This window comes from Falco biarmicus, chromosome 7 (assembly GCF_023638135.1).
Source record: "Falco biarmicus isolate bFalBia1 chromosome 7, bFalBia1.pri, whole genome shotgun sequence".
Lineage (NCBI taxonomy): Eukaryota > Metazoa > Chordata > Aves > Falconiformes > Falconidae > Falco > Falco biarmicus.
In genome coordinates this window covers 21,011,944-21,038,981 of record NC_079294.1, presented here as the reverse complement: position 1 = coordinate 21,038,981, position 27,038 = coordinate 21,011,944, and the positions used below count along the sequence as shown (strand labels likewise).

At 46.3% G+C, this 27,038-nt stretch overlaps 1 protein-coding gene and 1 long non-coding RNA gene across 5 annotated transcripts in view; both read left to right on the top strand.

Moving 5' to 3' along the window:
* DCAF5 (DDB1 and CUL4 associated factor 5) overlaps window positions 1–7,707 on the top strand; it is a 77,438-nt gene extending 69,731 nt beyond the window's left edge. For all 4 annotated transcript variants that reach the window (XM_056344828.1, XM_056344831.1, XM_056344830.1 and 1 more), the window contains exon 9: window positions 3,579–7,707. In XM_056344828.1, the coding sequence (XP_056200803.1) occupies window positions 3,579–5,387 (1,809 nt within the window). In that variant the 3' untranslated portion in view covers window positions 5,388–7,707. The remainder of the gene's footprint in view (window positions 1–3,578) is intronic.
* Window positions 7,708–17,409: 9,702 nt separating this feature from the next.
* Window positions 17,410–25,712, top strand: LOC130153235 (uncharacterized). The gene is made up of 3 exons (XR_008823282.1): window positions 17,410–17,540; window positions 19,317–19,527; window positions 20,418–25,712. It is a non-coding gene; the product is annotated as an uncharacterized LOC130153235 (long non-coding RNA).
* Window positions 25,713–27,038: the final 1,326 nt, after the last annotated feature.

Sequence of the window (27,038 nt, the reverse complement as noted above, 5' to 3'; positions counted from 1 at the left end):
CTTTCCCCTCAGTTAAGTGTGTGAGACGTTGGGATGTGCTGGCAGGAAAATTAATTGCATTGTGGGAGAAACAAATGAGCCATTCCCTCTGATGTGTGGGGCTTAGAGGAGGGCTGTGGAGAGTAATGCAATGCAGTTAGAAGACAGTTCCAGAAAAGATAGAATAGATAAAGTGTGTAAGGATTTTCTGAAAGAAAATACTGTTTTGTATTGGAAATGGAATACTGTGTAACTGAGCACAGCTGCTGTAGGTCCCATTTGTTTAAAAATCATCAGTATATCAAAGATAGAAAAGTCTATTTGCCCATGTTGCTATGGTGACAGATTAATGTCATTGTGGCTAGCCGCCTCTGCCTAATCAGATAATCTAATATAGTTGGTTTTAATTATTCTCACGCTACGAGCATAACTACTTTTTTGTTTTAAAATTTGAGGGTTTGCCACCATGGTATACAAGCAATTCAAAGATTCTCTCTGAAGCATCTCAGCTGAAGTAGAGAACCAATTTTGCACTCCCCTTTTCTGTTTCTGTTCCTATTTTTATATCTGTACTCAGGGCATCAGTGAGTAATCTGACAGAGAAAGAACTTGATAGAGTGTTGTTCAGTGGGATGATTTGCCAACTTATTTTCTCCAATTTGCTCACATTCTTCCTCAACATGGCATCAGTCAGAGGATGAGAAAAAGACAAGAGACACTCTATTTACAAAGAAGCACGTTTCAGATGTCACAGGGATCACTGGACCAGTTGCTGCCAGTTTAAAGACTTCCTGGTTCTGCCAAGGATAGAGTCTTAGTCTAATTTCTTTGTGGAACTCTGGCAGGCCCTCGCAATCCCTCATAGCAAAATGTCTAGAAAGTAGGAATATCAGTCTCCACAGAAACAGCTGATCCTGTACAAACAGGTATTCATCCTGAATTCCCTTGAATTCTCTTTATCATTTGCTCCTCCTTTGTGAACAAATCTGTCTCGGAAGGGAAAAAGCCTTGCTATAGACTCTTTGTAGCTATCTTGTCAGTATTTAACATTGCTGTATTTTCTCTGATGCTTGCAGAGTTAGCAGAAAGATTTGGTAGCACTAACAAGGATGCAGAATCTCTCTGTGCATGTTTTATGTACCTTTTTAGATGACTTTTCATTAAAACCCAGATTTTTCCAAGTGGGACTTCAGAGAAGACTCTACCTCTCCTCCATTTATAGTAGTTCATACAGAATCTAAGAGTTTTCTAATTCTCCTGCTTAAAAAAAAATTTATAAAGCCTAGTGATCAATCTAACACTGCTAAGACTGTTTGAGGAATGCCACTCTACTTGTCCAGGCATACGGTATGAAGCATTTATAAGAAGGTATATGCTTCTTAAATAGAAAAAGATCTGATCTACACACTGAAATGCTCAATGGTGGGACAAAGAGGGGAAAGCATCTGAAAAATTGTGAGAGAAGGTACTGAACGTGTGCTAGGTAAATCATCAAGAAGGCAGCAACTCCGAATAGTCCTTTAAGCAAGCAGAGTTCTATTTTTCTTTTAAAAAAACTGATGTATCCCCAAATCGACAGTCTCTGTCATGCATCCACCGAGAGAAGACTCTCTTCTACGTTGTCTTTAGGAAGTGTAGCATGAGAAATAATCAGAGCATAAGGAGAGACTCGTTGTGTTCTCTTGAATTCAAAAAGGTAATGTACGGTTGATGGAAGTCTCTACATGGCTTAGATTGGGTTTTGATATCTTTATCCAAACCTGATGCTTGTCCCTTGAGCCCTGTATCTAGTAACTGCAGTGCTTGAACTAAGCAATGGAGACTGTCTTCATTCTGGTTTCAAGTATTATGTTAACGAACTGTACTGGAAGACAATTTAAGTACTGCAAATAATAAAAATAGCAATTAAGTACAAGTAGCGAACACACTGTGATATTGAGGCACGTTCCTAGGAATTACATTACATTATGTAATGCAATGTAAAATTCCTTTGTCTTTGCTCTGAAAAGGCTGCTTGATGATTGCAGGTATACCTTTTTCTGTACAGCAGCCACTTTCGTTTTGGAATAGTGTCTCTTATCTGCATAGGCAGATCATATGTGGAAGCTCTGTTAACCATAAATTACAGAGGATGCAAAGTAAAGGCATTCAAGTTTGGGAGAATTCCAGAATGAAGGTTTTACTTGTACATCTTAAATTTGGCTGTGCTGAAAAAGTAGGTGCAAGATAATTTATTTCATTTTACTTCCAATATTAAAGGTGTAGTCTTACCATACACTGTTTAAAATCTCTGAATGCAGAATTACTGGCATTCTCATGGGCTTTTTCTATAATGCTTGTCATGGTAGTATCAGATTATGTTGCATGTGTTAACTACGCATCTGTGAGATGAGTGCTGATTATCCCATTTACAGAGGAAAGACACTTTTTGTTTGCGGTTTTGTCTACTTGGAACAAAACTTGACTAATTTCTGTTGGGGAAAAGAGTTAGATGTTTGTGCCAAAGTCTATCCCAAAAGGCCAACCTGCTATAGACAGCTGGCATAGATATTTTTTTTTCCCTGAGCTTGTTAACATGGTAAAACCAAAGCATGACTGAAATTGGATATTTTATAAGCGGAACATTAAGACAGTATTGTGAATAAGCAATATACTAGCTCTGCTTACAGTAAGTGTTGTACATAAATGTTAACCATCAATCTAGAATGAAATGATAGTGGTTATCCAATGAGAGCCTTAGTTATATTGTCCCCAAATCTGAGTAAAACTGAGAAAGGTGAGGAGATCCAACTCTTATGTTTGCTATGGGTTATCAGTTTCTTACAGATACTGGTGGATCTTCTTTGGGGATTTTTTTTTTTCTTTTTCCCTTTTCGCCTCCGCACCAGGAAAACTGAGGAAAGCACAGTCAAGGCTGTTGTTATTGGTGAAATCGTTACACTTTGCAATGTTACTACCTCTCTCCATGTCAGAAATAGCTTTCAGTAAAACACTTCTTCACCTTTCTCCACTAACTAAAACAACTGCTGTGTCTTGAGAGGATGTTGGATGCTTTCTTTTATTCGTGACTGTTCCCTAAAGGGAGTAGTGCAGCTCTGCTTTTCACTTCCGTGCATTCAGCTCGCTGCCTGCTGATCAGGTGTGACTGACTATGCAGCTGGATGAAATGTTACTCTACATCACTGGCACAAGCAACTCTAGTTTCCTGGGAAACAAGTGCTTTCATTAGTGCTAAGGCTGCATTGTAGGCAACAAACTATTCTCACCGTTAGTGAGTAAGCATCCCCTATTACATAAAAATAGAGCCCTGCAATTTGGAAGAAATTACTACACAATGTAATACTGAAATGATGGACAATCTGCAGTATGAGAGCTTTCAAGTTCTGGATGGGTGAAGTAGATGCAGGAAAAAAAACATTTGTAAAGGGGGAGAAAAAACCCTATATCTCTGGAATACTGATGAGTCTGAGGGGTAAAAATTAATAAAAACAGTCTGCACTGCAATTGTTCTGGGTATTTGCGCTACTGTTCTGTTTCAAATGTTTACAATAGTTTATGAATTCAAAGACATGCGCGCTTTTTTTTGTTTTCTGTTACAGATCTGGAGTCCTTACAAGCAGCCTGACTGCACAGGGGACCTGGATGGTAGAATTGAGGATGATTCACGTTGCCTCTACACTCACGAAGAGTACATCAGTCTTGTGTTGAATAGTGGTAGTGGTTTGTCCCATGATTATGCCAACCAGTCAGTTCAGGAGGATCCACGGATGATGGCCTTTTTTGACTCCCTGGTGCGCCGCGAGATTGAGGGCTGGAGTTCTGACTCAGACAGTGACCTCAGTGAGAGCACAATCCTGCAGCTCCACGCAGGAGTAAGTGAACGCTCTGCTTACAGCGAGTCAGAGTCCTCCACCTCTTTGCATCACTCCCCACCACATGTGGCTGAAGAGTCTGATGAAACTGCCTATAACTTAAGGGCCTTAAGATCCACTGCATCCCCCTCAGCCAGAGAAGATGTGGCTTCCCGTCAGCAGAGGCTCTCTGCACTGAGGAAGTATCAGGATAAACGTCTCCTGGCCCTTTCCAATGAGTCTGACTCTGATGACAATACCTGTGAGGCAGAACTAGATACAGACCTTTTCCCACGGCCACAGTCCCCAAGTCCTGAGGAGAACGAATCCAGCAGTTCCAGCAGCAGCAGCAGCACGGAAGATGAAGAGGAACTGAATGAACGACGCACATCTATGAGGCAGCGCAATGCACTGAGGCGCCGACAGAAGGTGCAAAAGGAGGAAAGGACTAGCACTAACACAGAAAGTGTGACCCCCTACGTAGGTGAGGACATCTATGATTACCCCCAGATCAAAGTAGATGATCTCTCTTCTTCTCCAGCTTCTTCGCCAGAAAGGAGTTCAGCCAACAAAGAAGTTCTCAAAGAAAGGACATCTCCTTATTCAGACAGCGAATCAGTGGAGAGAAAGATTTACAAAGCTTACAAATGGCTTCATTATTCTTACATATCGTACTCAGCTGGCAAAGATGGTGAATCCTCCAAAGCAGATGGAGAGAATGACGAGGGGAAACCAGGAACTAGTGGAAGGCACAGTACAGCACACTCGCTAAGTAAGGAAGATGTTAGGAACTTGAGTTCAGTAGTTCCTCAAGGCTCCCCAGCTCTTTCTACTGAAAGCCACAACAGAGAAACTTTAAAAGAATGTGGCTTGATAGAAAATTCTAGTAATGGTCAAGCTCATGAATGTGACAATCAGCGGCGGATGGAGAGTCAAGAAAATGCGTCTGAAGACGCTAGCAGCGGAGGTATAGAGCATTCTTTTGAGACTAAAAAGCTCAATGGAAAAGCTAACTGCAAAGGGCTAAATAGTTGTACTGAAGAATCTTGCATTCAGACTGCAGGACTTGTAGAACAGAAAAATAGTCAGAACTGTCAACCAGCATCAAGCCATCACGCACTGGTCCCTCCATTCTCCACTGTTGCCATCTGTAGCATGTCGGGTCACTGCTCCAGAAACCAGACTGATGACAGTGAGGAAAGGAGCCTCGACACCTCCTGTGTTAACCACAATAACGGCCACTTGCATCTTCGCCCTTCATGCTTCAACAATGGACAGAGTTTTGGAGAGCAGGAGACTGTGACACAAGGACTACAGGTGCACTCAAATGCTGATAATGGCAACCTTGTACAGATGGGTGTGACCTTGCACAAAGACTGCTGCCTGTCTGAAGTGGACTGCAACAGCTACGGCGTGAGCACGAGAGAGGATACTGCTGACTTGCATCCTACGGGCAGTGAGAGCACTCAGTCTCTCGGAGGACTGAAAAGACACAGAGCGGAGTTGGAAGATGCAGATTCAGAGAGTTCATCCTTAGAAAAGAAGTTAAAAACATGATAAATGCAAATGTCTGTCGTAGTGTGCACTCTCTCAAAAAAAAAAAAAAAAAAGAAAAGGAGAAAGAAAGTATTAAAGGCACATAGAGCTTGGGTCTGAAACATTGCGTTTGATTCTCCATTCCATTCTTCAGTGGGTCTGTTTTAGATTGCCAGTGGTTCATGCTGTATAAAAATCCAACTTACTCCTTAATGAGACTGAGTCTAGTGTACCCATACAAGGTTCTGTTTAAAGTAAATCCTTATTAAGACGGTTGACTGAATTATTCTTGTGTGAACATGTGTCATTTGTTCAGCCAGCCAACCAGGATGACCGCTTTAAGTTATAATTGTTCTTCTAAGAAGGATTTTTTCCATACTGACACTTATTACACATTATAGGCTGAAGAATGATTTAATTAGATCACACTGGTGGTAACTTGGGGTGTGTTTCTTGTTGAGAAAAACAGGGCAGAAACCTTTCTGGGCCCTTTATTCTGCTTCAGAAACTGAAAAAAAAAAATAAAAAAAATCAACCGTAGGGAGGATATTTTCAGCACTGACTGCTATCTTTTGATACTTCATAAAGCACTTGCTTCGGATACAGTTCAGTGACATTATTTTTATGCCAACAGAAAAGCTATAGGAAATGAGCCTCTTTCCAAAATCAACTTTAGGCTGTTCCCATGGAGACATTCAATTTTGTGGGGTTTTTTTAAAGAAAAGAGCTGAATAACATGGTGTCATCACTATACTAAAATGTGATTGCTTGGCAGGAGGAAGTTGTTGTTCTCTAGGCCTCACTCTAACCAAGAGCTATTAAAAATCAGGCACTGAAACGTGCCTTTCTGTGAGCTTAACACATATTCATTCATTATTATTAAGAATGTGGCTCCAACTGCTGGGATGTGTCTTGCCTGTGCCCCCTCCCCTTCCCCCATGTGCTTACTTTTGGGAGGCAGTAGGCCAAACAGAAAATAGCAGAAGGATGGATAATGTAACTGCATGTTAACAGCAACACTTAGTAAAGTCTGAAAACTGCTTTTTTTAGCAGTTTTTTTTAGCCCAAAGCTTAAAATAGATTGGTGTTGGAGGTTGGGGTTCATTTTCCACCACTGTGCTGCAAATATTTAAAACTGCAGATGGGCAGATGCATTCAACCGCATGGTGTGTGTAAGGGGGAGCTTCAGAGAAGCATTCCCACATGTGAGGTCAGCTGGACTCCAAGTCTGGCAAACAGAACTTGAGCAAGAGCATACCTCTGGCTGCCGGCTGCCGTGAACCGGCATGCTGTTCAGGTGGACAGAGTCCTTTCTTGCCTGGGCTCTGTTTTTGACGGAGTATCTAGTGGGTCTTCTCAGTTCTGGCATGCTGGAGTTGGTGGAATTGCACTTGCTCCCCTAGCAAAAAGGTGAGAGGAGTCATTGTGTGAAGGGAAAAGAAACCACCTATAAAGGACGCAAACAATATGTGTTTGTGCTTTGCAGTGCTGACAGCAGCAGAAGAGGCTTCTTTTGACCCCAGTAATTGTGACAGGCTTTCAAGCCCAGCACTGAGGAAGGGCTAGGTTATTTTAAGGAATAGGAGATTTTTGCTTTCAGTTCGACTCCAGCAGTACACCGCTGTGGAGCACTGGTCTCAATAGTTATTTCATATGCACAGCTACCTGGTGCCTGGGGAAAGAAGGAAGATGCCCTGTTAAAACGTGATGATAGTAAAGGAGCACTACAGAAGGGATGTTGGGAGGGAAAGGTATAGGAGGGTGAGTGAAGAGCATGAGCTGAAAAATTTTCTTACAGCTACTGTGTGCCATAGACTGCTTTCCCCTACTTGGTCAGCTTTGCTAGGTGAGAACTTGGAATAAGCATATGATGTTGCATTTCTGAAGTGTGTAAGATGGCTGAAAGGGAAAAAGATGTTTTTAAACCTGAGTGAAAGTGGCAATAAGAACAAGCAGTTATGTTGTTACCTTATTGAAAAAATTGTTCTGTACTGATTATATGTTAGATCGCTACAATCAAGATCACTATAGGAGTGTTCTCCTCAGTTGTATAAACACCTTACTGCAAATGCTGGGTTTTAGCCAAAACCTTGAGGTTGCTGAGTCAAAACTTTTTTATTATGATTTTATTTTTAAAATGTTCTTTACATTGGAAAATTTTCTCAGCTGTAAATTCTGCCCTCCTCTGAAGAATATCCAGATTGCTGACGAATGAGCATCTCCACTCTCCTTTGACATGGTCATCTTTTCTCAATGTTTTCTCAAATGCCTTGTGGTCTCACTTTTGGGTTCTTTTGTTTGTTTTCAAGAGCAGAATAAAAGTTCCCAGGTCTGGTGTTCACGCCTCCTCTACAGGCTCTGGGTGTAAAGGTTTGCTGTGGTTTCCCCAAAGACGGCTTCCCATGCTGTGTGTATGCTTGTTATTTCCAGTTTCTGTCGAGCAGGAGGAGGAAGATAGGCTGCGATCTTAACCTTTTGTTCGCAGGAAATTTCAGTGCACACAAGAACTGTAGCTTCCTAATCAGCGGGTTCACCTTCTCACATAAATAAATGTTATCAGCAGTAGGCAGCTGCGTTATCTGGTAAAGACTAAAAAAAAAATGCAAGCAACCAGTAGCATGCCTGCCTGCTGCAGGTATCCAGCAATGAAAAGAGCTGCTCTTTGTAGGTTGCTTTGCTTTGTTGTGGATCCCATGCCAGCTGCTAGATCTGAGTGTTGCTGTACGCTGGGGATTGTCGCTCCCTGTTTCTGGGGAGGGAGCAAGCTGTTCAGTGGAAAATCTTACGTGTTTATCTGAAGGGATTTCGTCTTTTCTAATAATCTGTGCCACGTACTTAGAAATGAAAAGGTTGTGTAAATATTGAACTAACTTGTTAGTTAGCCACTGTTTGTTTATCGCAACTTCTTACAGCAGGAAATTTGCTAGGCCAGGTTGTACAATTCATCTCCAGAAAACTGCAACAAGTAGGAAAGAAAAACTGCCATATGTCTCTTTGTAACAGTTTGAACAGAGAAAGACTGATCTTTAAACAGATTCTTTCTGCTATCCCTACAAGCTCACAAGCTACATATTTACTTACAGCAGCTTCCTCTGTTTAAAGCATTAATGTCAAGCAACCTGTTTGTGGGAGTCAAAGCTGCTTGTTCCTCTGAAGCAGGCAGGCATGAGGCGTTTCTGGGCTGGGGTATTAACCACTTTCAAAGATGCAGGAGGATACGAGGCCTGTCAGCTGAAGTTCTGCTGGGGTTTTCCCAACTCTCAAGTGATCCTCTTGCCAAAGCTGGTGAGTCTTCTCCAAGGTGGATGGCTCAGTGGAGATCGTGCTTTGGTGCTGAGGAGCAGCTCGCTCTCCAAAGTACATGCAGAAAGATGCAGCTGCCTTGAGAAGGGAAGAGCACAGAGTTTTGACCGTGGGCATACCAGTTGATTGCAGTATGTTCTGAAAACCAGCCTGTCTCAGCTGGAGTAGTAACTGGGAAGAAAACTTACTTCAGAACCTTTTCTTCAAAAATTGCCGTGGGTTCTTTTCCCCACTAAGTTTCATAATAGAGTTAAGTGATTGAAACCTGGTCCTAATCTCTGTTTATAAGCCAGGTCACTTGGTAGCTAGAAAATCACTCTTCCTCAGATACTTAAGGAAGACAAACGCAGTTAGGTCAGCTTCTGAGGTCTTGTACTTTGTTGCATTGTCACATTCTAGTGAAGAGAGAGGGGTCTTTTGCCCACTGTGGCCATCATATTACTAAGGTCTTGGGATGCATTTGCAGTTATAATTTATTTTGCTGTTTGTGGACAGGAGCAAGACAGGATTTTTGTTGTAACCTCATTGAGTTGAAATGTTCCATGTTGTTTTTCAGATCTCTGCCCCTCCCTGGGCACTACTATTGAGATAGGTACCCTGCACGCCTGATGCTTCCTCTCATTTTCACCCACTCAGATTTCTCTGACTGTCTTTGCCAGACCTGGGGAGCTCAGTGCTTTGCTGCGGGGTCGCAGAGTACCAAAAAGTAATGCAAATAGCAGCAACAACTGAATTACTACGTGCATATGCACATAGTTCTTTAGGAATTCTTTAATAAGCTAATTCTAGCACATACATAATTTATAAAACACATTAGTGCACTCTTGCAGCCGTGCACTAATTAACCCAGCTAATGCTACACTAATATGAACATGAACTCTGTTTCAAGCACCTACTGAGCAAATGGCAGTGCGGGGGGGGGGAGGGGTGCGGGGGGAGGGGAGCGGGAACCACCAAAAAATCCAGTGGTTATGGCAGATGCTAGGTTTGCCGAAGTGTTCTCCAGTGGTCGTGCAGATCAAAAGTAATGAAATCTCAAACGAAGTGTTCGTGTGTTGCGTTGTCATAGGAAATAAGCAATCTGGATTTGATGTTTGTACTCTGCTTGACTCAAGTCAAAGACTTGCACTTGGGTTTCCTGCCTTTCACTTGAGCATCCTAAGCATCAGCTTATTGCATTATTCAGGACTGGGCTTTGTTGTTCTTTTGTCTGAAATGCAAAGGGGAAGGGAAGTGGAAACAGTTCCATAAATACTGGAGCAGAGCCTTGGGCCCAGGTCTGCTGGTTTATAGTTTGCTGTGAAAAATGCTGGAGGATTCTTTCTCCCTTCTCCACCTCGTATAATCTTTGGTCCAGGGAGCCAGAGAGAGATGCTAACCCAGCCTTGTATGCATCCCGTTTGTCTTGAACATGGGACAGTTGTCCTTTCCAAAATGGGCAGAGTATGTATGATTATTCTTTTTTATTATAGTTTTCCTGAGAGATAATACCTATCTCCTGAATGCATGCCCAGGCCAGTGAACTGTTTGTTCTGAAATATGGCTGGCAGGGTCATCAGCTTTTCTGTCTTCTGAATATTTTTCTGTTTGGTTCTAGTCTTGAGTATCGGCCAGCACCTCTGGAGTTGCTGCAAAGGTGTAGGTTGGCATTGTCGCTGCTTTTAGAGCCGACCAGAGTTGCCCCTTTGATGAAGCTGCCGTTTGCACGCTGGCTGTTTGGATGTAGGTAGTCTGAAGGAGTAAAAACATTTTGTATGTTCCTATAAAAATACATACTGCCTGAATTCCAACTTTAGATGGGGGACCGTTGTCCTTCACAGCCAGATGGTGCCTCTAGCTAGACGTCTAGCACATCCGTGATCAGATGCTAGGGGAGCTGCACATTTCTAGGTAGAATCTACCCCCAGGACCACATCACTGTGAGCCGGTGGTCTGCAGCATTGTACTTCATGAACGACAGCTGTTTATAGCGGCATTAACAGCTGAAACCACCAGCTCCTGCTTACTTGCAGGGTTTGCATTCTGGTCATTTTGAAATGGTCAAACCATATGCTTTTTGGGAAAGTCATGTGTAAGCATTCTGCTTCCTGAACAAAGATTGAAAGGTTCGTGTTCTCCTTCTCTGAAACAAGAATTGCTTCAAGGAAAGCCTGATGCACATTTTCAAAGAGCTTTGGCTTTCGCTCAGCATTTAAGGTTAAATACTCATGAGGTACATTTTGAACTCTAAACATGGATGTATGGCAGAAAGAGAAACGGCATGAGCTTCAGAACTGAATTCTGTCAGGGAAGGGGAAAGAAGCTGAAATGTGTTTAAACACAAACCATCCAACACCCCATATCCTCAATGCCAGTTATGTTCTGAATAACTTCATCACCTGCTACTAAATCTGGCTCCTAAAAGCCTAAGCAATACGTTAACAGAAGTGACTTGAGCTTGGCTGACCCGTAGAGGCCAAGTGAGCGGGCTGGCCGTCGTGTGTTCCCCAGTAGGCATCGCTACTTCGGTCTCGGCTTGCAGGGAACACGATGAGAGGTGCCCAGCAGCAAGGCTGCCCCAGCGGCCCAGCTGGTTCTGTCCCGTTGTCTGTACAGCTGTCTGGTCTAGAACCCTAGAGGAAAGCACTTTGGGTTTAGTTCATGTTTGCCTTTCAGCTTTGGAGGGAAGTTCTGGGTCTGCGTTTCAGGGTGATCTTTATGCAGCTTATATAAACCGAGGAAAGAAAATTCATGCATCCTTACAGGAGGAACAGAGAAGTCCAAGGCAGGAGCCGCCCCTAGCTTGCTCTTCCCCTCCCTGAGGATTCTACTCCTCCGTCAGAAGCCCTGTACATTTTTCTTTTCTCTAGGATCTAGAGTGACTTGCAGTGTTGGGTGGCTAGAAAGCAAAAAACTGTCCCTAGCCCCGGATGTCACAAGGCTCTCTGCTTCAGTGACATCTCTGGTATATTATGGCCAGATCTGGCATTTCCTGGCTTGGATTATATCCTTGAATACAATTTTCTCCAAAGCATGAGAAGTCGTCTGCTTCCCACCTGTCTAAGCTTTGGAGGGAGAGAAGGGAAAGATGATCTGGGCTTCAACAGTCCTGGAATGAAAGGAAGTAAATGATTGGAGCTGTTCGTATGCACTCCTCCTCAAGCTCCCGGTGTTCCCAAGGTTTTCCTTGCAGGGGGGCTGGCTGCTGGTGCTGCGTGGGGACGGTGGCGGCAGTCCTGCATGCCCTTTGATTCAGACTGGGATCTGAGAGTTGATTCAGTATGTCTGATGGGACAGATCTCCAGTCTTTCCATAAAAAAGCTTTTTTTAGCTCATACATGTTTCTGATGATGTGGAAGAAACTATTTTTAAGCTGGGAAAGTCTGTAGCAATGTTTTGAATTCCTGAATGGCTGACTGACTAGGATAATGCCTCTGAGGAACACTGGAAGCAATTTACAGCCTTAGATGGAGATTTTTATTTACTTACACAGACTTTTAAAGTCAAAACTTTTGCAGTTTGTCACCCAACTCAAGGGCTCTTCACCTTTCATCTCCCTCGTATTTGGCCAGGAAGGGCATACTTTCTCATTCCCTCCACTAATGATATAGAAGCTAAAGATACAGATCTTTCTGGCCCAGCCTCCCCGCAGTTAATGAACATGTTGGGACAGTAGATCACCTTGCTAGAGACGCACAAATTGCAGCAGACAGCAGTAGTAATGGCTCGTTAATCTCTTCACTACTCTCTAAATTGAAAATCTGTGCAAACGTTGGAGGTTTCAGTCTGAGTGACCCGTCTTGAGGTCTCCTGCTGCCGGGCCTGAAATACTTTTCATGTTTCTAACAATTTTATGCTGCAGTTTCCCAAGTCAGTGTTTGTTCCCAGCCCAAGGGCAAATCTACTTCAGTCTTACTCTTGCCAGATGAAAATGATTACAGAACTTGAAGTCAGTGTGTTGCTTAGCTGATTACACTTCGTGAAGTTTAAACCAAATGAATTCCTCAGCTGATCATACTATACAGCCAGTACGCTGCCTGAAAAGAAGTTCGTCTGTGTGCAGTTGGAAAAAAACATTTTAAACTGCAAACTCTGAGTAAGAAGGAGGCTGATGGTTTCATGAGTAGCTGAGATCTGCTACCATGAAACCGCTGCAGAGGGGAAACCTCTCCTCCGGGACGGAGGCAGGCAGTCCCATGCTGCTGGGCTTCCCATGGGAACCAGTTCAACTTCCAAAGCTGGTGGAAAGCTGACAGGTTTCTCTTGGGTTAGCGTGCTTGTTCACTTGCAAGGAAAATCCCAGAAGGAGCAGCAGGCGTGTTTGGTGGGAGCCAGGCTGGAAGCAGGGTGCTCTGGCTTCTGTCATCCCCGGGAAATGGGGAGGCTCTTCCACAGAAGCATTGCCCTATGGAAGAGTGACGCCCTGGGGAGGGAGGGGAGGCACGAGGACTCCATTTCCCTCCCTCCCTGACACCACTTGGCATCCTTGCTTTTGATTTCAGGATGTGAAAACCCCGTTTCACTGCTGCCGGTAGCAGCATATAATGCAGCTGGCCAGCGTAGCTGTGGCTTCTTTCCTTCCAGCTCTGATTTAAAATGGGTTTATTTAGGATGTTTTCCCAGAAAGTCTAAAAACCACACTAAGAGAGTGGGGTGCTGGTTGTTTGCAAATGAGGTGGGGTTCAGGGGCAGTAAATGCAGTCATAAAATACATATTTATAATTAGCAAACAATGACAAGGGGAAGTTCACTGCAATAAATATGAATTAGAAATGAGAAAATGTGGGGAAGTAATGAGGGAAACAAAGGTCCTAAGGAAAAAAGAAATAATAAAGGGCAAGAAGGAGTGTTCAGTTAAATCCAGATCAGAAGGAACCTGTTCTCTGCCCAGGATTAGCTGAAAGCGCAGTCTGTCTGCGGCAGCACAGCGTGGGCAGCAGCGCGCGGCAGGTGTGCAGGTCCCTGGGTGAGATGCCCCCGCCGCAGGAAAGCTGCTCAGCAGCTGGTGCTCTTGCTGGGTATCTTCAAACCACCAGGAGTGGATAATTTGCGCTCAGGGGTTTTCAGCTAACCACACGGAGAGATCTCTGAACTGCTAATAGAGTGCTGGTGGGGGGTTATTAATGAGTCTTGGAGCTCAGGGGACCTCTGGGGACTGGGAAGCAGCTGTGGAAATGGGATGACCTAATTCCAGTCCTGTTTGCTTGCTTTCTGTCCCAGCAGAATGATGGAAGGTTTGATACGGGACGAACTAAAAAAACCCAAGAAAATATCATCATGGCTAATTAAACAAATTGATACGGAATGGTGTAGAAAATGAACTGTGTTGAGCTAAGCATATTTTACAATATTTCAGGTTTGCCTGATAAATGTAGAAGTTGCAGTGATGCTTGGGCTCCTGGAGAGGTTGAAGTTGTTTTGGGGGGTTGAAAGGTCCAAGCATTGCCTATTAAACCAGAGCAATGTGCGTTCAGTGTGTTCAGCATTAACCAACGTTAACCCTAAGCAGGGAATCATTAGAGACACTTTCAGTGGACAGCAGAGCCTGAAACAGGTACTGATATATCTATTAATATCTTTATTAATATTTGGGCAACACATGGAAGCATAACTATGTCCTTTGCAGCCTGTATTACAAGCAGGAAAGGTAGCAGCGGGGACGGGGCTCCGCAGCCCGTCGTGCTGAGCAGCCCGCCCTGGATCAGGCCCTGTTGCCGGGGGCACCCCAGACCATCGCAGCACCCGTGGGCCATACAGGAGCTGAGCAAAAGACCTGGGCGTCTCTACCTACCACTCAGACACAGATTAACAGCCCAAGAGCATCACTCAAGAGAACGGCACCGTGGGCAGTGAACCAGTGCTGAATGCCCAGAGGTGCCATCAGCAGCCAGGCTCAGCCTCGCAAAGGTTTGGTCTCCTTAGTCCTGACGCCCAAGTGACAACCACTGCTGCTGGTAGAGCCTGTGACGTGTCACGAGGCTGCTGTGGTGGCTCCCCAGCGGGGTGCCATCGCCCTCCCAGCCGGGCTGGGTTTCAGGTCGCTGCCAGGCACGGGGCTGGATGCTCAGAGCAGGTTGGGGGTCTGACCACGCTGAGGCATTGTGCCAGGGGTCCCTGCTGAGGCCCCCAGGACTGTGCCTGGTCTGGGGAGATGGAATGCAGCACAGGCTTCAGCCCTCCAGAGGGTAGATGGAAGCGGGAAAAATGCTTTATGCATTCAAATGCCTTAGGTTGGTTTTGTTTGCCTGTGTATGTTTGTATTCTATGAAAATGTATAGCTCTATGTTTATGCACACAGATGCCGCTCTGTTTAAACACGCCTGCTGTGGCAGCATCAGTTAAGCCCCAAAGCCGGTGCCTGCTTACTGTGAGGAGAGCAGAGCTGTCCTCACGTGCTAAACCCAAGCGTATGGAAAAGCTGTACTACTGCACGTACAGCACTGGCTTGCAGGGTGCAGGAACCCCTATCTTTTACATCCTAGACGTGATAAAAGGATCCGGTGTTTGGAAGCCTTGGCCTGTCGAAGATTAAATAGCTGATCTATACAGCACAGCCGTGACTCTCGAGGCAGCACAAGCAGGAGCCTCTCAGTGGGTCGGGAAGGACGGAAAAAGGAACAGGGCTGATGCTGGCAAATGAAAGCATCTGTGATGCTGAAGCACCTGGATATTGCTTGTTACCAGGGACCAAACAAGTGCTCATTTAGGCCAAATCTGGCCCTATTTCCTGAGAAAAGCAGCTGTTGGATAAAAGATGAACCACGAGGCTTTATCTCTTCTTACTCACCTGCCACTTGTGCTGGCTTCTTAACAGCCTTCTGCGAGAGGAGCTGTGCGAGTCCTGAGATGGCCCTGGCTGCTGGGAGCTGGTTATGGGAATGCCGCGCCCTGCTTCACCCCCAGCTTTTGGGGACAAGGTGTGCCACCTTGCTGTGCCGACAGGCCACGGGGATCTCCTCCCCTTAGTGAAGCAGTGTGGGGAGGCACCGGCAGCACGGGGCTGGGGGCGAGATCATGGAGTAAGAGGAGACATAAACTATGGATCTCATGTCATGGCTGGAATAAGCACGTAGACCTGGGGGACTTGGCTATGGGAAGAAAACAAATCCCAGAAAAGCAGGAATCTGTATGTTTGAGGGGTGTAAAACAGGTAGCTCAATGTTACCTTTTCCTAACATCTTTTAGCATAATTAAATGAAATCAGGCTCCAAGCAGTTTCTACAATTCTTGCATTTAATTGCCGTGCTGTTGATCACCTTGGCTGCCCCAGCACAAGTCAGACCTGGGAGTTTCTCACAAAGATACAAGTTTGCTTGCAGCGCTGTGGCTGGGTGGCTGCGTGATGCTGACTCTTCGGCGGGTGTACCATGGGGACATGAGCAGTACAGGCATTTGTCCCTGTAAATCTTGTATTAAACAGCCCAGTTTCTAGCTGGAAGTTAATGGTGTAATGCCTAGTGCTCTGCAGATGTGAACCTGCACCTGCCTGATGTACTGGAGAGGCAAGCGGAGAGAGGAACTCCTGAAAAAGCATTTCAAATGTCATTTCAGGTAACAAGGCTACGTGCATCCATCAGAAGCTACATTAAACCTACACATGCCATTCCTAAGGTACTATAGCTGGCTGGTCCAGTTGCCTGCTTTTTAGATTAGTGTGAAAGCCGTATTTGCTCGTATACAGAGACAAAACTAAGGCAGGTTGTGATTCTTCTTTTTTGCAGCTTCTTTTCACTGTTCCCCCACCCTTTGTATCCACCGAGCGGGCAGCTAGAGCCAGCCACACTGGCAGCACCCTGCTGGACAGCAGCAGGAGTTTCAGCAGTGCTAAATGATGACTAGAAGAGGAGGTGGGAAAAAGGTCAGTAACAGTCCAAGTTTGATCATAACATCATGGATTCCTGTCTCCAAGGGGCTCCTCAGAGCACTGCACTGAGACCGTGCCGTTTCTTGTTAGTCCAACCTTTAACTGATGCTTACAAATCTATGAACACAGACAGTTCTCTGGAAAATAATCCATGGGGGCATTCAGTTCTATATGGCAACAGACTGAGGAAGGGCGGGATATACAGAAATTTTGACTGCAGAATCTGTTCTGTGTGATGCTTTCATGGCAGCATTCAAATGCTTGGAGAAATAATAAACTAATTCACCAAACAGTCATGGTCATGTTCACCAAGGTCATTATACACTTCATCGGTTCATCTCTGAAAAGTAGCAGTTTGAGGATTTTTCTCCAAAACCTTGGATTTTGTTTGTGGTGGTACTTGACTAACTTCAACAAACCAAACTGATTTAAGTTCCCTTCTCATGAAAAGTATGATGGGGGAGCCAGTTTAATCAGTCAGAGGATTCATCATTGCATAAACAGAGGAAGAGGCTGAATTAGCATTAGTGAGAGATCTATGAATGTTCCTGGAGAAATTGCATTACTTTAACTCAAAGAGCTGACTCTAGGGCTTGGTTTTTCTCCCTTGCTCTGTAACCTTTTCGGTGGAGTGCTCTGTGGTGAATAATATGTTGTTCTTCTTTTCTTAAATAAATCTAATTATTTTTTTCCATGGAGGAAATGGAATGATATGAGGTATCACTCATTCATCCTTTTATAACTCCTGTAATATTAACAAGGCCACATCCTGCTGGTGAGGAAAGCAATGTGCTTGGCCCTGGGCAGTCAGAAGAAGAAGATGGAAGTATCTGATCAAATTACTCAGCTTCCCAGAGAAATAATTTTTAGATAATGATGATAATTGCCTGTTCCTTGCCTTGTTCTGTCCAGGTTGTGCCTAGCCATGAAACACTACAGTGGCGGCAAAGCGATGCTGGATGCGGGGATGTCGTTAGCGCAAAGCACAAGCATGCCACCGAGGCAGTGGGTTGGGATAACCTGTTAAAGTAAGTACTTGGTAATCTCATACATATCTTGGATTCTTCTATAGGGCTTAAAGCATGTCACCACATACATCTTGAATTATATATGAATAGCTGATTGGACATGGCGTATCTGTGTAACCACAGTGTTATCCATCCGCCTAAGAGCTGTCGGCTCTGCCAGATGGGAAACGTCTGCTCCTGCACAGCCCATCTGTGGTCTGCGTCTTCCTCCTGTGTCAGAGATCCCAGTTGCTGCCGAATGGGATGGTCCCTGCCCCAGCAGAGGAGCTGGCCCAGCTGTAGGAGGAGAAAAACTCCAGGTATGAGCATCCCTTGGGAGAGAAAGGACTCCTGTCCCTCCCTCCTGCCCTGGCCAGCCTTCCCCAGTGTTTAGTAACACGCTGGCCCCGGGAGGCAGGCAGTACCCCCAGGCAGTACCCCCAGGGCAGCACAGCGCGTCTGGGACCACTGCGGTCACAGGTGGCTGGGGAGGATGGCTCCTGGCTTTCCCGGGCACAGGGCCCGACTGGGGCCTGCTGAGAGGTGGCTGCTTGTGCTTTTACTCAGCTGCAGTAGTTAAAGGGGGGAGAGATTCAGACCGCTGGCATGGTGGATCAGTATCAGGGTGGGTGCAGCGACACCAGCCTGTGCGCAATGCTGAAGGAGCAGCAGCGGTCCTCTCTTTTCTCCTGGGCAGGCAGGCTGGGGGGTCCTGCCCCAGCACCTGTGCTGGTGCTCGGGCAGTGGCTGACCTGTGCAGGCAGCCCCCTTCGCCCCAGGCGCGTTGCAGCCTGCGCGCCATGGTGCCTCTGCTGCAGCCAGCTGGGAGACAGAGGGCTGTGTGCTCAGGCTGTAGCGTGCAGATTGTTGGGAAATACAGCACTGCTGGCCAAGTGTTGAGCCTGGGCACTCCAGAGGTGGGTTTGTGGTGAAGCAAGACAGGGGTGGCCTTCGTCTCATTCAGGTGGAGTCCGGGCAATGAACATGGGCACGGTCCAAGGCCCTCTTCCTCGCCTGCCTGGTGGATGTAGTCAGAAAACACCAAATAGAGATCAGCTCTACCTTTATTCCTTATGAAAAGCTGCTAGCAGGTCCGTAAAGTGTAGTTGCAGGACTAGAGCTGCATGACCTACCTGCAGGGCTGGTGCCCTCAGCCATGCAGACTGACCCCAGGTCTGTGCAGGCGAGGTGGAGCACGCTGTCAGCAGATGGGCTCAGCACCCCCTTCCTGAGCAGGGGGTTCTTCCTCCATAGTCCCGAGCCCTGGGGAACTGACCCAGTCTGACCCCAGCTCTCTGTTTATTTCAAACTTCATAGCTTTAGAAAGATTCCTATCCAATGATCTAGACCTACTTACACCCCACTACTGTGTAGTAACATTCCACCAGCACTAAGCAATATTTCATCCAGGGACCAAACTTGCTGTCTGAGTTCAGAAGCCCCTCACCTTTGTGGGAGCAGATCTCTCAAAACCTCTCAAATATTTGTCTTTGGCATCACATCCATGAAATTACACGATCTGGACTTTTTTGGACTGAAGCAGTGTGGAAGCCACTGCCTTTTTCTCTGGCCCTCTTCCCCCCATGGGGCTAAACCCTCTACCCATGTCCCTGGCAGCTCTGGAAAGGCTGGGTGATGGTGATGATGGCAAAATGTTGAGGCTTTGTGAGTAAGGGCATGCAGGGAAGCCAGTTAAAGGTAGCCCTATAGATCTGTTAAGAAAAGGGAGGGAATGAGGCTCTGGAGCTTTCTGGAGCCAGCTCCTGCGGTTGTTCCCATCTCTGACTGGTTATGCAGGTACTTTGGTGTCTCACCCCAGCCTCTGCTGAACAGATGTCTACAGCACTGAGTTAAAAAGGATCTTGCCTGCAACATGAGGGGAAAGAATGAAAAGTCTGGGACTGGTTACCCTTGGCGAGAAGATTTAACACAACAAAGGTCACGGTAGCTTGAGCTCCAGTGTTCAGGAGATTCAGCAAACCTCACACAAGGCCAAGACTGACTTCAGGTATGTGACAGTCTGTGTCTGCTTGACCGCACAGTTCTCCATTCCCCTCTGAACCGCCTCACAGGGCTCCTGCCACATGAGGTAGACCTCAGGCTTCAATCAGCACGGCGATTCCCTTGTCCCTACTGCTAGTTGTTTCCCACAGCCCTCCCTGGCTGTCAGCCTCATTGGAGAGGACAGGCTGGATGGGCTGCAAGGGCCAAGCACCGGCTGCTGGTCCTCCCCCACCTCTGCCATCGCAGTTCCTCAGTGAGCTGATATGAATGAAGTCTGGACTTGGGCAGCCTCCTAGCTACAGGGAAAATGTATTTCTCCACGACCAGCTCTGACATCTTGTCAGCAGCGATTTCGAGTTCACCAGATAAAAACCCCACACATGAACTGCAGCCCTGTTTCACGTCGTTGGGTGCCAGGGTGAGCCCCTGGGGATGGGGCTGTGGCTGGAGGAGGGACACGTGTCCCCTGTGGGGCAAGTGCGTGGCTGCCGCTCTGCAGCCCCCCTGCAGGAAGGCAGGCAGCCCCCCCTGCGCTGCCCGTGCCCTGGCCGTGGGCGAGCTGTCGTCTGGTTCCTCAGTCTCCCTCTGTGGAAAGGGAAAGAGGAAACCACTGAGGCTTTCCGTGACCTGTGCCTGGGCGCTTTTTCCCTATTTGATGTTGCCTCCTAATAGGATTTGGCTGGTCGATACCGGCTAGTGTGCATGGGGCTGAGAGCGCTTTTAAATGGCTGTTGAAAACTCTTTTGTGGAGAATTTCCAGCCTGCTTATTACTCCAGGTGGGAGAAGCCTGGAAGAAAGCCACGTGCATGCAACAGTCTAGACATGTTTGATTTCTTTTTGGAATTAAAGAACAGAAGTCCCATAATAATCTTTTTTTTTTTTTTTTTCCCCAGCATTCATACAAGTAGCCAATGTAAACAATTCTCTCACTGCCCTGAAATTTGGACTTGCTCACAGGATGAAGCAGTGACCTACTGAACCTCTGGGAAGAGTAATATTAGCCTCCGTCTGGTCTGCTGCCTTCTTGGCTTGGGTCTGGCGACAGCCCAGCTGCCCTGAGGACCAACGCAGGCACTCTGGTGTGGTGTGTCCCCAGGGTGCTTGTAGGGCTGCTGCTCCCATAAAAGAAGAGGAGATACACAATGAGATCACTGAAGTAGAGACACCCCCTCTGCATTTAGGCACCTAAAACCCCAGCTGCTTCTCAGATGCAGCAGGTTCCCCAGCTCTGCTTCAATCCACCTGGAGGACTGACCTACTGAGGACTAATCCTGGGATCTGTGAGTGCCATTAGATCCCATGAAAGTGTTGACCACAGAGAACATTCTTCCATCACAGCCAAGAGCTGCTGCTCGAGATGGATTTCAAAGTGCCTACAGACACATGTTCATGACAGCAAGCCTCCGGGCTGACTCGCAGGCAGATGACTGCCACTTAAACTGAGGTCACTTCTGAGGTCACCAGCACCCTCACTACAGACTGACTGGCTTTCATGCACAAGTGATGGAGTTTCTTGTTACAAAATGAAATACTAGGGTGTCAAGGAGGCCAGACAAGCAATGCACTTGCTCTCAAGTGAAGATGGTGGCTGCTGGTTCCTCTCATATTGGTGGTGCTGCTCCTTCAGGCTTCCCTAAGCCTTCTTGCCACCGTATTGTTGCCTGGAGTACTGCTGCTGTCACTTCTTCAGCTTGTTCTATACAACTGGATTTTTCTTTTCTGGGTTTTCTGTACCTTCAAATTTGGTTCTGCTTGCACACCCAACCATGGTTGGAATTGCATTGAAAAGGCACCCAACAAAGAACAACACGAAGCAGCTGCCCATACAGCCTGCTTAGCTTCAAGTGCAGTGGAGGAGCCCAGGTTGGACTCCTGAGCACGGAAATGGCTCAAAAAAGGCCAAAACCATACTGCATGAAACGATCTACTGAGGAGTCAGCCTCGCTGACAGCACAGGGAGGAAGGCTAGGTGCTGATAGGTTTGTGTAAGCTCTATAACCCACCCTATGCAATAAGGAGATTTGTTGCAATTGCAACAGCCAAGAATGGGGTGTCTCTATCTTCCCTAGTGGTAGAATGAGTGTGGGCGACCTAAGAAACTCCTAAATGGGATGAAGGGATTGTTGCCTTCAGCTAAACTCTTGTCTTTGCCTCTTAGGACTTCAAGATAAAGAGCAGGCCTTTGGATCTAGTCAGGACTTACAGGAGCAGCCAGGCTGATAACAACATTTCAAGGCTTTCAGGCCCTCTGGATTCATTTTGGTCTAATCCATGTGTAGTTAATTTTACTTCCTAAAGCCCTTTTGCAGGCTCTGTCAAAGGGTCTGTTCTTTCTCGCATCCCACCTCAGGTGTACGTGGTGCCGGTGGGTAACCTTGAAGAGGTGCTGCACCCTACCACAAGCGCCTAGGTCGATTGATTCCCACATGCTCTGTGGGCTCAAGAAGGCAACCTGGGGTCCCTTAGCCCAAAGGTGCAACCCCAAAAGGAGCGGTTACTGCTGATACCATGGCTGAAAATTCCTCGGGCATCTCTCACTGAACTTCATTTCCTGCTTGGCTCTGGCAAAGCTCCCCGTTTCCATGGTGATGATTTATTCCTTTAAATAGTTCCCATTCAAGAACAATATCATGGGTCCTTCTCTGTTGTTGGTTTAATTAAAAATAACTTACCCTTCTCCTGGCGTCACATCTTTGGCTGAAGCAGTTAGAATTGGACACAAGCCTCCAACCTCTCTGATCCGCTCTTGCTCCCACCCAGAGACGACCCTTCTGCCTCCTTGCTGTTCAGTGTAACCCCCCAGGTCTGTCCTTGGCCCTTCCTGACCTTCCCTACTGAGTTGCCTCACACAGGTGGATGTGGAAGGAAAACGCAGAGAGGAAGAAAAGAGGGACCGGCTGAGCTCTCTCAGGACAGCACTGCGCAGCCCAGCGTCCACCCAGCACTGGAAGGGCAGCCTGGCGCGCTCCACAGCTCTGCCCTTGAGCTTTCCTTGCTGCGAGCGGGGAGGCTTGTGAGAAATAGGAAACCTCGTGAAAACAGCCCAGCTCATGATGAAACGGTCATAGTGCATCACTCATCGCTGCAGCCGGGATGTTCAAATAAGCTGCCAAAGAGGGAGCCTTTCCTCTCCCCCCTAGTCCTTGGTTCCCAAAGCAGATATTTTTTTCTGTGAGTAGAACAAGGACTTCTAACCTGAAAACTGGAAACAAAACAAAAAAGAAAGAAAATTAAAAGGCTGAACTGCTTATTTGGTGTATTTTAAAGTGTTCATTTTATTGCATAGAAGTCTGAAAAGGCAGCCTGGTCTCCCTACAACAGGGACTGTTCGGTGTTCCTTGGGACAGTTACTTCTTGCTTTGCATAAAGAAGGAGATGGAGCATCTGGTTTCTCTGCTTCATTTTAAATGCCAATGCTTATTTTGTTAATACATTTACATTCCAATTTTCTTCACGCACAGTGAAAAAGGAACTCTTTGGGGTTCTTCTAGATAGAAGCACATTAGCATGCTTGTTTTTCAGGCACCAGTAGCAGACATGCATTTAGAGCCTCAGGAGTTCAACCACCAGTGAGGAGAGCAGGCTTTGGGGAAAGTGAATTCCCTATTTACGAAACAGATTTCTGATTCACTGCAGAAATTTTCCGACTTGCTGCATTAACTACAGCCAGCATTAGCTTAGGCTGGTAGATGGACAAAAATCTATCTACAAAAAATAAAAGTATATAATATAGCTTTACAAAAACCTTTTGCTCAGGCACACAAAACAGCATCCCAGGAGCAGCAGGTAGCCAGCTAATCCAGAAAGGCCGGTACAGGTACGATTCCTTTCACAACACGTGGGCTGTGCAATCTTTTAAAGCAGTTGCAGCAACTTTCAGACGAGCAGTGAAACTCATCCTTATAAGGTGGGAAAGCTCCATGTTCTGCTGTGAGAAGACTGGAATGTGAGCATGGCAAGGATTGCTTCATGTGAGCCCTTATCAGAGAGATTGGCGATAAAACTGAAGAAGTTCATGTGACACCAGAAGAATTTCCCCCTTATCTAAAGGAAGCCGGAGATGTGCAAATCAGAGGTACAACACGCAGGATGAGTTATGAGGAGGAAATGATGTAAAGAGGCCAGACTCTCTGGAAAGTTGCCTGCTTGCTTGAGTGTGTCCTATTTTCTGCTTTGGGGGATTGTATTGACATCAACACAACAGCAATTTTAGAAACACTTCACTGGAAGCTTGAATCTGCCAACTGTAGGACAAAGAGACAACATCCAAAGTCCTTAGGACCCTCAGAGTGTTCCAGCCCTATTTCTGACCTCTCTGTGACATTGCATTGGGAGAAAGCGAGGGAGGATTTTGACATAAGCCTTTCAATCTATCAGTTATTTGTCATTTCCCTCAGGCAATTTTTCCTGCGAGTAGCAGCCTCTATGCCTTTTAAAATACAGTGGGGGAAGATGCTATGCTATCAAAATGGTTCATTTGCCACTTACCAGACACCCACAAAGTATGCCCAGAAGAGATTTTTCAATCATTTAAACCTTTGTTTTGAATGGCTTGTTTTCTTTACAAGCAAAGACAAAAATGCTACTTCTTGTATAGAATGTAGGCATGCCAAGCGTTAAATTCCAGCTATTTCCTCCGTACCCTTTTCAAAGCCTGGCTAGAAGAGTCTTGCAAGGTTGTAAGAAGCCTGTGTCCTCCTCAGCTTCTCTTGACACATCACTTTAGACAGTGTCTCTCTGCATGCTCCCTTGTTAATCTCCCCATCAAACCCCTCCTGCTTCCATCCCTTGTGCCACTGCTGCTGTGTTTTTCCAGTTTTACTTCTTTACCATGGTGCAGGGCAAGGGCAGCAAGCAGCTCCATCTGCCACCAGACCCTTTCCCTGCCCAATCCACCAGCAGGACACATGGCCACCAGTCTTGCACCAGCAGGAGATGTTGTCCATCTTGTGAACATACAGGGGAGAGACCCAGGTCTTACTCAAACATTGAAGGCAAGAAACTTGCTTTCACACAGAGCAGATGTTTTCCACATAGTCATAAGTTTCCATGGAGGAGGCAGGACTTCATTCCTAAAACTAGACAGACCCAAACATCGCTAAGTTTCCCATTGGGACCACGTAACCTGATGGCCCCAATATATCCTTCCTCCTTCCCTTTCTGTGGTTCTTTACAACCTCTCCTTCTCCACGTCTTTCCTTTCGCCTGGTCTCAATGCTTGGCCAAAATGCTGCTTATCCCACCCAGCACTGCATGATGGAGAGCCAGACATCATATTTTCCCTTGCATGGTCCATGAACTCTAGCACGAGCAGTCACAAAGCACAGGACTCCTGGCAAAGCCAGAGGGCTGTGAGGGAAGGACCACCAGCTCACCTGGTCCCCAGGCAGTGCAGACCCGGCACACTGTTTGGCCAGGAGATCTCCAATGCAAACCGGGTACCATGAGAAGAGGTCACCAGCGGTATTTTAGTTCTAGTTTAGTTTTTTAGTATTTTAGTTGTGGTGCTATGAGGCCATGCTACAGCAGATACTGTCTTTCAGGCATGTTTTTTTTATCAAAAGACCTTGTCCTTCATGAGGAGCTCAGAGCATGTTTTATAAAGAATAGCACTGGGTTATTTTTATCAAAGACAATGTGGCCCAAGCATAATGGGGCTCAGCGTGACTTGCTTTTTCCCAGAACAATAGCCATTGTTCTGGTGGAGCTGAGGACAGTTTGGGCTCTTACCAATAGCCATTTTTATATAAACCAGGGGAAAAAATAAAACAGAACCTGACTCCTTAGCTGGGAAGAGCTGCAGTGGTTTCTGCATCGCTATGTGACTAAAATGTGGTAAAAACACAAGCCAGTCTCAAGCCAGCAGATAGGATGTATAAGCAAGTGTTAGTGGAATCAAGGGGTTTTGGCCTGAGGAACCTGATCAAAACTGTCCATACTGTCAGCCAGCAGCTGGACAGATGTCCTCCAAAGGGGCCCTTCCAACCTGAACTGCCTGATTTGAACTCAATGACAGACTCCTACTGGTCTGCAGAAAAATTTGTCCCGGATTTTCATAGACATTAAACCAGAATGAGACTCAAGCTCCTAATGCCTTTTTACATTATAAGCCCAGGACCTGTTGTGGTTTTCTGGTTTTGTTTTTAAACAAACTGTGTGGAAGCAGGCAGGGCCTTCCCTGGTACGGAGCTCCCCACCAGCCAGCCCTCCCGGCTTTGTGGCTCAGCCAGTTCCTCCCACCCAGCCGCCCATGCATGTTCGTGTCCCTGAGGGCAACACCCTGCAGTGGTAGCTCTTTCCAAGCCTCACCCTTCCAAGTCTCACCCCTGGAGCTGGAAGGAGTGAGAGTCGTGTCTGTATTTAGAGATTAAAATGGAAGACCTGAATTTTTCTTAACAGGACTGTGTAGAGCGAATGCTGCTTCTGCTCTTCCAGGGGAGGTCAAAGGCAAATACCGGCCCTGTTCCTTCTTCAGGGCATCCATCCCGGGCTTATCTGAGAATAGAGACCTATGCTAGGAGCCGGCTGGTCTGAGCTTGTGCCTAGTAAAAGGGGACGGTGCAGATGTGAGAGCGCTAACACACACCGCCCAGGGCTGTGCTCGGGGGACACCACAGTCCTTGCTTTGAAACATGCACGCCTGGAGCTCTCTGGGCTGCTTGTGCGGGCAGAGACCAGAGGGAAACAGCCCTGCTATCAGGAAGGATGAGTTTGCTGCAAAGAGGTTGGTGCTTCTGCTGAACCAGGCTGGAGAACAGTGGCAGGAATCTTTCAGCTGTTTGCACTCCTCTGTAATAACGCTCTGGCAGAGCTGAAGTCTATTGATGTTTAAGAAGCTCTTGGAGCTGGTTTCTTCTCTCAGGGTGATCTAGATGTATGCAATACACTATGCTCCCAGAAACCTGTTGGATGGGCTGAACTTTGTAAATACAAATGCTAAATCACAGATAAATGAACAAAGCAGATAAGACGGTACAAGAGAAAATGCTGCTATAAATCCAAGGCGTGCCTATTCTGTAGCTTTATTTGGGAATCAGGAAGACGCCAGCACTCGGTCCTGATGAAGGTCATGGTAGTTTTCGTATTGGGCACACACAATCTGGACTGGTCCCAGACCCTTTTTCTCCCTCTCTCTTTTTTAAATTGCTCTTTCCATAATTACCACTATTGTTGTGTAGTTTTTTTCCCTTGTGAAAGTTTTCATTACTTGAGTGCAAAAGCTATGATGCAAATGGGAGTCACTCCCAGGGAGCGCCCAAGGGCCAGGGTGCAACTGCCCTGAGATGGGCTGTGCTGCAAAATAAGAAGGATTAGAGGACTCACCCCCAACCAGCTGGCATCGGTGAAGATTTTGTGCCATTGCTGCACTGCAAAAGAAGTGCAAGTACCGTCAGCCTTGGTCATGCCCCAGAAGAAGTTGGGCTGGGACTTGCCTCTCGTCTGTGGTGGTCGTACAGGAGGGGTTGGGCTTTCCCTCCCTGGAGCTATTTGAAAGGGCTGGGCAAACAAGGAAA